Consider the following 13,322-nt stretch of genomic DNA (forward strand, 5'->3'; position numbering starts at 1 on the left):
TTCTGACTGCTACTCGTTGTTTTATTTTCACAACAGTTTACTATAATTTTGTTGTTTGAAGAAGAAAGGTTATTGTTTTATAGGTATTTACTCTTTACCATGTTCACTCCCGGCCATCAAATACAGTAAAGTACACTCATCATGAATCAGAAGGGACCATCATAGTTTGTTATATAGCAGTAGTTCTTTGTACACATTTGTACAAGGAAATGTTTTATTTAACGACACACTCAACACATTTTATTTACGGTTTTATGGCATCAGAGGAAACCTGCTGTTGCCACTTCATGGGTTACTCTTTTCGATTAGCAGCAAGGGATCTTTTATATGCACCATCCCACAGACAGGGTAGTACATACCACAGCTTTTGATATACCAGTCGTGGTGCACTGGCTGGAATGAGAAATAGCCCAATGGGCCCCCCCGACGGGGATCGATCCCAGACCGACCGCATATTGAGCGAGCGCTTTACCACTGGGCTACATCCCGTCCTCACATTTGTACAAGTTGGTTATTAATGTATAGGGAGATAAAACGGCTCTTTACAATCTGTTCATTCTATGCAGTAGTTCGTTCTAAGCATGTTCGTTATAAGTGTACTTTACTGTATAGAGAAACAAAACCATCGTCATTAAAACACTGATGGCAATTAACCAATGAGCTAATTAGTATTCCAAATTATTTATTATTTGTAAAAAAAACCCACCCCAAAACCCCAGCATTGCTCCAATCAAGGTAAAAGGGTATTTTGTTGGTTTGTACTTTAAATTAATTCAGTTTGTATTATACATGGATGTATTCAGTACTATTTTGCAAATTACCTGTCTCAAAAATAATTGTCCATTTCATATATATATTGAACATAAGCCTATGAGATGGGGGTGGGAGTGGGTGGGGGGTGGGTTATTCAATATTGCTGTCAGTTACAGTGAACAGACCTCGCCATTAAAGGGGAGTTATCACTCTTAATCGCCATCACTCCCCTGAAAATAGTTCAAGGAAAGTGTTTCACATTTGTTCTTCAATGGCAGAAAGTATTTTTAACATTTTAGTACAAGTTTGAATATTTGGTTCCGACCTATCACTTTATACCTTTATGAATTGATAACACTGTTAATGCGAATTGTAATTACTGTTTGTATGTACATACAAGAGAATAAATTATTTCTTTGTATTTAGTTTGACTTTTTTATTTTTGTTTTATTGTTGAACTAATTAATTTATATTTTTAGGTATTTTGTGTGTGTGTGTGTGTGTGTGTGAGAGAGAGAGAGAGAGAGAGAGAGAGAGAGAGAGAGAGAGAGAGAGAGAGAGAGAGAGAGAGAGAGAGAGAGAGAGAGAGAGAGAGAGAGGGAGAGAGGGGTTTATTGCACAATACCAAACAATATGGTGTCGGCAAACAAAGATACGAATTAGGTAACATCAATAACAACAACAACAACAACAACAAATAATAACAATGTACAGGCCAGAGACCGAATTTGTATTCCTGTATATACTAATATGAATACAATGTCTATTATAAAAGTGAAATGGCCTAAGTACTTGGAAATAATTAAATGATAACCGGAACATAAAGTTAAAATTATGTTTAGAAATAAAGCTGCCAATAAATTAATACATGCATTATTGTATTCATGACAATAAATAAACATTTTAAATTGCTAATTAGTGTTGAAAAGTTATAAAAGGAGTTCAAACTTATAAATTGTACAATCTAAAATAGAATCTTTTTTTTGTTTTTTATCCGCTGGGGAATTAAAAAACAAAACACGTCTTGTGTTCGATCGTTGTTTTTTTAAGGTTTGCTCAATATGAAGATTGTGTGCACTAATTTTCTTTTTAGTGAACTGTCTGTGAGAGACCGAGACGGACAGACCGAGACCGATACCGAGAGAGTCGGAAATCGAGAGATCGAGAGAGATAGAGAGAGAGAGATGCGCAATGAATCTTGGGTGAAACTACATACGAAGAAACAAACGGGGCAGACAAAGTTTTCAGTTATCTCATTACGAAATGTCCATGTGTAGCTAACTCAACTACATGTCATAAAGTTTGACGTCAGTCGACGCTTGTTAATATTGTATTATGTTATCTGGTAAAATATCTTCCAGTTTGCTTCAGTTATTAATTTAATATGTTGATCGTGGTACGCCGCATTGTCCTTTGATATCGTATGTTATTTATTTTCGTGATAGACCAACAGTCGGAACTAACACACAGACCCCTAAAAAAACAAAATAACCCACCATGTTTTCGATATGCTTGGTTTAAGGTTTAAGCTGATTAGACTGACCTGGTATGTTGCGCTTGTACTGTAGTCTACACTAGGCTCATTTCAATCTGTTTCCTAGATTGTGTGTGTGTGTGTGTCTGTCTGTCTCTCCCTCCCTCCCTACCACCCCCTCTCTTTCTCTCTCTCTCTCTCATTTAATTTTTTGTAAGGTGATCAGTTTTATTCTCTGTGCCCTTTGCCAGAAACCCTGGTAATTCTTATTCCAACCATTGCGCCACAACTGGTCAAAGGCTGTGGTATGTGCATTTCTGTCTATGGGAAAATGCATATAAAAGATCCCTTGCTACTAATGGAAACATGTAGCGGGTGTCCTCTCTAAGACTATATGTCAAAATTACCAAATGTTTAACATCCAATAGCTGATGATTAATAAATCAATGTGCTCTAGTGTTATTATTAAACAAAACAAACTTTAAACCCTGGTAATGTGTGTTCCTTGAACAGATTGCCAGAACCCATATATACTTGTACGTGTATGTTTTATCTGGGGACTGGTACTATTTCTAGACTACTATAGTCTCCAAGGCCAGTTTGAATATTTGAAGAGTTCAGGCACAAAAAAGATAAGTATAAATGCCATTTTATCAAAAAACCTGACTTCTACTATCATTACTCAGTTCAAGGTGTTATATGTTGTGATTTTAATACTTGTTTTTTGAAATTCTGTTCTTTATTTACTTTACTTATTTCAACTTAATTAAGATCGCCCATTGTGCACTTGATATGTTTTACACAGAAAGCATAACCAAAAAAACCTCTTTTGCAGAAAATTATTAAAATGGATTTATCGTTTTTTTGCATTTGAACTCTTCCTTTATTAATTTTTACCCCGGTGTATATTTTTTATATTTGCCAGATGCTAAATTTAACTTGGTGTTCTACATTTTCTAACAGTCCCACTTTAAGCCTGGCATTTGCAAACCCATTATGTCAAACTTTGTGGCTTCATGGGAAATACCCTCCAGTGATGGTGTGCACATGGTCCAGTTTGAACACGGAACAACCTCAGGGAAGCGAGTAATTTGTGTAGATGGAAAGGTAACTTTAAATTGTTGCATGTTAATTTCCGAAAAAATTCAACACTGTACAATATATAATTTTATTACACACCAGTGTAAGATATTGCTAATGTCACAACAATAACTCGATATCTAACTAGTATAATATTGGCGTGACATGATGTAGATCACTTGCTGACCCTATTCGTAGAAAAATAAAGTGTAGTAGGATTCGACATCTGCTTACTTAAGCTGTGTTGCGGCTTGTTTGCAATTGGTTTGTAATAAATAAAATACTAAACTACATTGTAGCTTGCCTGTCATACCAATTTTATGAAACTCGTGAACAGTGTTGGTATCTGATGAGCGAAACTGTTAACTCATTACATAAAAATGGTATGACAGGAAGCTAGTTTAGTATTCTATGTTTATCTTATAACAAAGGATGACATATACATTTTATATATGATGTGTTGTTTTGGTTCTAATATTTGTAGGAGAACAAAATTTTACTTATGACTTGATATACAAATCAATAACATTTGACAAGTGGTGCATGGAGGATGGACAATTAAATTTGTTCAGAACGTAAGCATAATGCATTTGTAAGATATTTACTAATATTACATAATTCTTTATCATAATCACTTAATTAGTAAGGGCACTTGTCATCTGGGTTTGTTTTTATTACAGAAAGCCTGAAAGTCTGTGCTATGTGCTATTATGTCTGTGGGATGGTGCATATAATAGATCCCTTAATTAATAAAATTGTTACTAATGGGAGCATAGTACATATGTTTTGATCAACTAAGTCCAATCAACCAACCAATTAGCTCATTTTCAATTTTAATGAACCATTATAAATTATAAGTCGAAATTAACTTTAAAAAATTATACATTTTCTAGTTGACTTTAATCCTACGGGACATTTGCAAATTCAATAGCACCATAACCAACCCTCACCCGTTACAGACCCTGGTCGGGCTGCTTGCATGTCCTCCCTTGCAGATGAAGGTGTGGGCGACCCCCTCTCCCACCCACCCTAAACCTTTTCCTGTCCGGAGGAGCAGGTGAAAGTTCACACCTGAGCTCATGACAGGTGTGTGCTACAATAGCTTGTTCTGAATGTGCACCTTAACACCTATGCCCTGACCTGACCTATCAGGGATTCTGCCAGGGTGTAAAACAGGTGTGGCACCATACCCAATTTTTTTGGCAGATATTTCTTTTAGTTAACCTTTTAACCTTATCATTATTGTGCTATTTTCTTAACCCCCAATCCTAAACTGAACTCATTTTCTTTCTGGAGGAGGCCCTCCATAACTCCCTGTTGACTGTGGTTGCATTCAGTTCCATAGTGCCATACCCAAACATTTCTTTCTGGCAGAAAGACTATGACTACAACTAAACAATTACCAAATCAACCAACCAATTAGCTCCATTTTCAATTTTAATGAACCATTATAAATTATAAGTCGAAATTAACTTGTTTCTGCCAGGGTGTAAAACAGGTGTGGCACCATACCCAATTTTTTTGGCAGATATTTTTTTTAGTTAACATTTTGACAAAATGAATTACTCTTATCGTTACTGTATGATTTTCTTAACCCCAATCCTAAACTGAACATATTTTCTTTCTGGAGGAGGCCCTCCATAACCCCCTGTTGACTCTGGTTGCATTCAGTTCCATAGTGCCATACCCAAACATTTCTTTCTGGCAGAAAGACTATGACTACAACTAAACAATTACCAATAGTTTATGATTAATAAATTACTGTGCTCTAGTGGTGCCGTTAAGCAAAACATACTTTAGCTTTCATACTAGCGATGGTCACAAACTAGCATGGCTATCAGCAGTATGCTTGTCGCTTTTTAATTAATGTTTTGGTTTTACTAATTGATGTAAAGAAAAATACTTTTTCTAAAGGACTTAAATAGACAAGGAAGGAAGAAAATGTTTTATTTAATGACACACTCAACACATTTTATTTACGGTTATATCATGGTGTCGGACATATGGTTAAGACCCACACAGATATTGAGAGAGGAACCCACTGTCGCCACTTCATGGGCTACTCTTTTCAGTTAGCTGCAAGGGATCTTTTATGCACCATCCTACAGACAGGATAGCACATACCACAGCATTTGATATACCAGTCGTGGTGCACTGGCTGGAACGAGAAATAGCCCAATGAACCCATTGACGGGGATCAATTCCAGACCGACCACACATCAAGTGAGCGTTGTACCACTGAGCTGCTTCCCACCCCCTTAAATAGACAAATACTTTTCATTACTAGTATACACAAAACAAGCCATGTTTCTGACGGGGAGGGAAGAAGAAACAAATGCCCAAGCTACATGTATCTATATTAAATCATGTTTAGAAAAAAAAAAAAAAAAATGTTTTATTTAACGACGCACACAACACATTTTATTTACGGTTATATGGTGTCAGACATATGGTTAAGAACCACACAGATATTGAGAGAGGAAACCCGCTGTCGCCACTTCTTTTTGATTAGCAGCAAGGGATCTTTTATATGCACCATCCCACAGACAGGGTAGTACATATCACAGCCTTTGATATACCAGTCGTGGTGCACTGGCTGGAATGAAAAATGGGGCCTACCGACGGGGATCGATCCCACACCGACCGTGCATCGAGCGAGCGCTGTACCACTGGGCTACATCTCGCCCCTCATCTTTAGAATTCTAGCAGAATCCTAAAAAAAATACCCCAAATTAAATGCCTGGAAACATTTGAAAGATAACCCCTAGAAAAAGTTAAAAGTTTTTTTATTTAATGACACCACTAGATCACATTGATTTATTAATCATTGGTCAAACATTTGGTAAATGTTTACTCGTAGTCTCAGAGAAAAATGGTCTACATTTTTTCATTAGCAACAAAGGTTCTTTTATATGTACTTTTCCACAGACAGGATAGCACATACCATGTCCTTTGATATACCAGTCGTGGTGCACTGGCTGGGACGTGAAAAAGCCCAATCAGGGAATATGGGTGCACTGAGGTGGTTCGATCCTACGATGCAAGCACCTCAGGGGAACCCCTACAAAGTTCAAGATCAACATGACCTTGGATCTTGACCCCTAAAAATATTATATATACTCTGTCAAAAAAGAAATGCATAGGTGATAGGGAAAGAAGAAAAGTGTTTAATTTTACAAAATGTCGGGTTTTTTTGTACAATGTTGCTGAATGACCATGTTTGTTAATGTTCCTGCAATGGGACAGCATGCCCAAATGCACCCTAAAACAAATTGAACGCACGTTGTCATGAAATGATCAGATTTCGACGAATGCACATGAAACTCAGGGGGGGGGGGGGGGGGGAGATTAGGGTAGTGATGGGTATTTAAAGTTGCAATGCTCGCAATGATGCCTCATTTCCATTTCGACGTAGACAAGTTACAAGATGCCAAGACTAAGCCTGCCGAATTGAAACATTGCAGTAGGCTGCCTCCAGTTAGGTGAATCGCAGTCAGTAGTCGCACGCCACATGAACGTCCATCAGAGCACCATTTCACGTCTCTGGGACAGGTACCAGCAGGTACTAGGAGACCGTATGTTGGCCCCGTCCTGTGATGTCAACATCAACATTTACGTGTTCGCTAGTGCACGAATGTACAGGGGTGGAACTTGGGAAACTGGCTGCGAGTCATGTTTACGTGTTTACAGACGCCGCAATGAATGTTTTGTCAACATCTGCGTTGCCCAAGTTGACAGATTTGGTGGATGAAGTTTCATGATGTGGGGAGCCATCTCATACACTGGCAGAAGTGAACTTGTGTTCATACAAGGCAACCTGACAGCTGTATGCTACCAGGATGAAATTCCTCGCCGTCACATGCTTCCCATTTTGGATCGACAGAGAAAACTCTTTCAGCAAGACAGTGCCAGGCCACATACGACACATGCAACAATGGATTTCCTACAGAATGAGAACATTAATGTGCTGCCATGGCCATCAGCATCGCCAGATCTCAACCCCATTGAACATCTATGTGACGAACTGCACAGACGTGTACGCCAGCGTGACCCAGAGCCTCGGACACTTCCGCAACTGTCAAATGCACTGCAGGAAGAATGGGCTAGGATTCCAACTGCCCGGATTCAGAGGCTTATTCAGTCTATGCCAAGGAGATGTCGCGCAGTGATTGCTGCTGCTGGTGGCCACACATGGTACTGATTTCAGTGCCCTCATGCGACGCTGTTTGGTGACGAAAACGCCTCCACTGCCGTCAGTCCATAGCAAGAACATTGTCACATACTCATGTCAAATTTTACTGTGATATGATCATAAAATGATAAATAACGAAATTATGCCACTTTGTATTAAAGAGATAATTCCATGAATATTTCGCCTATGAGATTCTTTTTTGACAGAGTATATATTGTCGAAACTTTACTGAATATACCTAGTATTTTGAAGTTAGCAAACTGGATAATGTACAAAATTGCTAGTTAAAATTTACTTTAACCATTGAAACAGTATTTTTATTTATTTTTGGTTTGTTTTCCTTTTTTATTTCTCAGGAAATTTATAAAGTTGACTGGATGTTCAAGCTTGTCGGTGATGAATATTTCACAGTTGGCAGTGCAAAATGTCAGTTAATTATAAACTCTCGTATGCCTTTCATATATGAATATAGTCTGAAAGTAAATGGGAAAAGTTTGAAGAAGTTCCGGGAGCAACAGAGCAAGATTTTGAAATCGTGGACTACTAACTTAAATGGAACAAATGTGCGAATTATTCTGGGTGAGGCTTGATGCTGAACTAATAATAATAATAATAATAATAACGGACATTCTGAGAGTACCGCTAAAGCAATACATGTCCCGTACTAGACCAACCGGCCTCGGTGGTGTCGTGGTTAGGCCATCGGTCTACAGGCTGGTAGGTACTGGGTTCGGATCCCAGTCGAGGCATGGGATTTTTAATCCAGATATCGACTCCAAACCCTGAGTGAGTGCTCCGCAAGGCTCAATGGGTAGGTGTAAACCACTTGCACCGACCAGTGATCCATAACTGGTTCAACAAAGGCCATGGTTTATGCTATCCTGCCTGTGGGAAGCGCAAATAAAAGATCCCTTGCTGCTAATCGGAAAGAGTAGCCCATGTAGTGGCAACAGCAGGTTTTCTCTCAAACTCTTTGTGGTCCTTAACCATATGTCTGACGCCATATAACCGTAAATAAAATGTGTTGAGTGTGTCGTTAAATAAAACATTTCTTTCTTTTTTTTCTACTGGACCAAACAAATGTTCGTATTTCCTAACTTCAAGGGCCATAACCTTGTCAAAAATGGGTCAATCACCATGAAAAAAAGAAAAGGTTTGTTTTGTTTAACAACACCACTAGAGCACATTGATTTATTAATCATCGGCTATTGGATGTCAAACATGGTCATTTTTTACTTTTTGACACAGTCATAGAGAGGAAACCCGCTACATTTTTTTCATTAGTAGCAAGGGATCTTTTATATCACCATCCTACAGACAGGATAGCATATACCACGGCCTTTGATATACCAGTCGTGGTGCACTGGCTGGAACGACAAATAGTCCAAAGGGCCCACCGACGTGAATAGATCCTAGACCGACCACGCATCAGGCATGCGCTTTACCACTGGGCTACGTCCTGCCTCGTCAGTCGCCATGAAAGTCAAACTTGATCTGTAACAGTACATGATAAAGCTGTACTCGATATCTCATGGCATTCTGAAAAAAAACACCTATATGTGGGACAGATGGATGGACTTACAGAAGGACGGAGATGAAACCTATACTCATGAAGGTAATAATTAATATTAAATTGTGCAGCCAGATTGTAAATGAAAATTAAAGGCGCCGACCCTAGTTTCAACCCGTAAAAATGGACACCAAGTTTGGTTAAGTTGCAAACCTGTGACACATTTGGATAACGTTACAAAAGAGTGAAATATAAGTCTGTGACATTGAAATGGTGAATTACTGTTAAAAATAAGACTAAAACTTGACTCAAAAGATATGAAAAATGCATTTTGTGGTATTAGAAACACCAGGATGACCAAAAAACATTTCGGTTGAATGGAAGTCAATAATCCAAACAATAAAATATAAGCAATGTTTGATTTCAGTTATCATAAAGGGCTCTAAAAGTGAAAAATATGCCTTACTATTTAAAAACCAGGGTCTGTCCCTTTAAGTGTTGTTAGTACATAGTATCACATGGGTAGAAACTGGGGACAAGTACAGACTTAATGGGGCTATAGTGCCACTAGGCCACTTAGATATAACTTGCAATGTGATTATTATAAAGACGGAGAGAAGGAAGGAAATGTTTTATTTAACGACGCACTCAACACATTTTATTTATGGTTGGACATATGGTTAAGGACCACACAGATATTGAAAGAGGAAACCTGCTGTGACCACTTCACGGGCTACTCTTTTTCAATTAGCAGCAAGGGATCTTTTATATGCACCATCTCACAGACAGGATGGTACATACCACAGCCTTTGTTACACCAGTTATGTAGTACTGGCTGGAACGAGAAATAGCTCAATGGGCCCACCGACAGACACAGAGTGAGAAAGACAGAGAGAGAGATAGGAAAACCCATGCAGTCATGGGGTGTGGGTTGGGGGGGGGGGGGGATGGACAGACAGACACAGAGAGAGAGACATAGGAAAACCCATGCAGTCGTGGGGGGGGGGGATGGACAGACAGACAGAGTCAGAAAGACAGAGAGAGATAGGAAAACCCATTCAGTCAATGGGTGGGGGTTGGGGGGGGGGGATGGACAGACAGACACAGAGTCAGAAACACGGAGAGAGAGAGAGAGATAGGAAAACCCATGCAGGCATGGGGTGGGGGTTGGGGGGGGGATGGACAGACAGACACACACACGCACTCACACATCCATGGAATGTTTTATATACCTTTCTACTTAATTTTTTCATTTTCTTTTTGTAGAAAAAAATACCCTTGATGTGTGGGTGAATGGTAAAGTAATAAAAACCGAGGTAAGTGCATGATAATGGCCAGGTAACAGAAGTAACTAGCATTCTTTAACAGAAACAATTGGGTGGGAGAGGAACATCTCCGATGGAAAAAGTAAAAATGGAGTGGTGCTTGATTGTTCTGTTGGACAGGTGGATGTCTTACGTGTGTTAAACTGAATGACAAAACCAAGTTCCGATATCAAAATCGTACCTCTGCACGAGACGGAGTAGAAAGGACGATAGGCAAAGTCGTGATTGTAGGTCTCAGAACAGCGTAAGTTTTAAACCACAACTGTTTTGTTTTTCTTCATGAAAGTAAAAGAAGAAACTTGCTGCTACAAATGTCTACGAGGTGTTTAGCATGTTAATTGCCATGCCTTATCCACATAGGCTATTCTTATATTGATTAGCAGCAAGATTGTTTTATATGCAGTTTCATGTAGAGCAGTATACATTCCGCACCTTTTGTTGTACCAGTTGTAGTGCACTGGCTAATTGATAACGTTTATATTATGTCACTCATGAGTCCGTTTTCAATAGAATCTTTAGAAATGTATCTTGCTGGCATTGTTTGTTTTTTCTTTTCAGAATGAATTTTCTGAAGATGGTTCCAAGACTCACTTTCAGATTCTGTCTCATGATGCCTGCATTAAAACTACTAGTAGTGGAAAAAGAAAAGTTGGACTATTCCAGAAACTGTATATTGACAATAATGAAATCCCAGAAGCTACAGAATGAATGTCAGTTTTACCAAAATAACTTGCTTCTTTTTTGTTCTTGACATTTTCTTTGCTCTGATCTTTATATCATTAAATTTCCCCTTTTTTTTTCATGAGTCAACAAAAAGCAATAATAATATATAAAAAATTGTAATGACCCCTCCCCCTTCCCCAATACATGACACTATATTTATTTAAATGAAGGTCTCTTGTAGGGTTTGTAAAATGCTGTAGTAGTATGTGTAGTGTTATAAGATTACAAAAAAAAATGCTATTAATAATTAGATAAACTGTAATTGAAAATATATACCAATAGTCAAAGTACTTCGTCTTGTAGGCAGATACTTGCACTCCAAAGTTATCATCACTTTATTTTTGAATGTACCATATTATGACGCACAACAGTCAATGTATTTTTCGTGCTGGGGTGTCGTTATAAACATTAATTCATTTTTAAATCTGCGTTATTAAACCTACAAAAATACAATAAAATAAGGCTGATAAACCATTATTTATTGTTTGAAGTTCAATATATAAAAGGAATTATACATGCTATTTATTTGGTTATATTATTATTGTTATTTATGACAAAGATTTTTCTGATTTTCACATTTGTTGAAGGGGATGTACACACAGTTACAATGCAGTCTTCAGCCTATTTAACTCACATTTATCTAAGTACATGTATTAACAGACACTTGTTCAGTGCAGGATGTACACACAGTTACAATGCAGTCTTCAGCCTATTTTACTCACATTTATCTAAGTACATGTATTAACAGACACTTGTTCAGTGCAGGATGTAGCTCAGTTACAATGCAGTCTTCAGCCTATTTAACTCACATTTATCTAAGTACATGTATTAACAGACACTTGTTCAGTGCAGGATGTACACACAGTTACAATGCAGTCTTCAGCCTATTTTACTCACATTTATCTAAGTACATGTATTAACAGACACTTGTTCAGTGCAGGATGTAGCTCAGTTACAATGCAGCCTTCAGCCTATTTTACTCACATTTATCTAAGTACATGTATTAACAGACACTTGTTCAGTGCAGGATGTAGCTCAGTTACAATGCAGCCTTCAGCCTATTTTACTCACATTTATCTAAGTACATGTATTAACAGACACTTGTTCAGTGCAGGATGTAGCTCAGTTACAATGCAGCCTTCAGCCTATTTTACTCACATTTATCTAAGTACATGTATTAACAGACACTTGTTCAGTGCAGGATGTAGCTCAGTTACAATGCAGTCTTCAGCCTATTTAACTCACATTTATCTAAGTACATGTATTAACAGACACTTGTTCAGTGCAGGATGTACACACAGTTACAATGCAGTCTTCAGCCTATTTTACTCACATTTATCTAAGTACATGTATTAACAGACACTTGTTCAGTGCAGGATGTAGCTCAGTTACAATGCAGTCTTCAGCCTATTTTACTCACATTTATCTAAGTACATGTATTAACAGACACTTGTTCAGTGCAGGATGTAGCTCAGTTACAATGCAGCCTTCAGCCTATTTTACTCACATTTATCTAAGTACATGTATTAACAGACACTTGTTCAGTGCAGGATGTAGCTCAGTTACAATGCAGTCTTCAGCCTATTTAACTCGCATTTATCTAAGTACATGTATTAACAGACACTTGTTCAGTGCAGGATGTACACACAGTTACAATGCAGTCTTCAGCCTATTTTACTCACATTTATCTAAGTACATGTATTAACAGACACTTGTTCAGTGCAGGATGTAGCTAAGTTACAATGCAGCCTTCAGCCTATTTTACTCACATTTATCTAAGTACATGTATTAACAGACACTTGTTCAGTGCAGGATGTACACACAGTTACAATGCAGTCTTCAGCCTATTTTACTCACATTTATCTAAGTACATGTATTAACAGACACTTGTTCAGTGTAGGATGTAGCTCAGTTACAATGCAGTCTTCAGCCTATTTAACTCACATTTATCTAAGTACATGTATTAACAGACACTTGTTCAGTGCAGGATGTAGCTCAGTTACAATGCAGCCTTCAGCCTATTTTACTCACATTTATCTAAGTACATGTATTAACAGACACTTGTTCAGTGCAGGATGTAGCTCAGTTACAATGCAGCCTTCAGCCTATTTTACTCACATTTATCTAAGTACATGTATTAACAGACACTTGTTCAGTGCAGGATGTACACACATGCAGTTACAATGCAGTCTTCAGCCTATTTTACTCACATTTATCTAAGTACATGTATTAACAGACACTTGTTCAGTGCAGGATGTAGCTCAG

General features: G+C 38.0%; 2 protein-coding genes across 3 annotated transcripts in view; one reads left to right on the forward strand and one right to left on the reverse strand.

Moving 5' to 3' along the window:
- LOC121385200 overlaps positions 1-2,551 on the reverse strand; it is a 32,030-nt gene extending 29,479 nt beyond the window's left edge. Inside the window, exon 1 of the mRNA XM_041515770.1 lies at positions 2,297-2,551. The gene's annotated coding sequence lies outside the window, so the exon portion shown is untranslated. The remainder of the gene's footprint in view (positions 1-2,296) is intronic.
- Positions 1,961-11,578, forward strand: LOC121385198 (fas apoptotic inhibitory molecule 1-like). Of its 2 annotated transcripts, none has more exons than XM_041515766.1 (5): positions 1,961-2,098; positions 3,153-3,334; positions 7,856-8,078; positions 10,276-10,325; positions 10,893-11,578. In XM_041515766.1, the coding sequence occupies exons 2-5, from the start codon at positions 3,224-3,226 to the stop codon at positions 11,040-11,042; spliced, it is 534 nt and encodes a 177-aa protein (XP_041371700.1). In that variant the 5' UTR covers positions 1,961-2,098; positions 3,153-3,223; the 3' UTR covers positions 11,043-11,578. The 2 variants fall into 2 exon arrangements, with proteins under 2 accessions (XP_041371700.1, XP_041371701.1); XM_041515767.1 differs by having other exon boundaries at positions 3,191-3,334.
- Positions 11,579-13,322: the final 1,744 nt, after the last annotated feature.

The sequence above is a fragment of the Gigantopelta aegis genome, chromosome 11 (assembly GCF_016097555.1).
Source record: "Gigantopelta aegis isolate Gae_Host chromosome 11, Gae_host_genome, whole genome shotgun sequence".
In the NCBI taxonomy this organism is placed as follows: domain Eukaryota; kingdom Metazoa; phylum Mollusca; class Gastropoda; order Neomphalida; family Peltospiridae; genus Gigantopelta; species Gigantopelta aegis.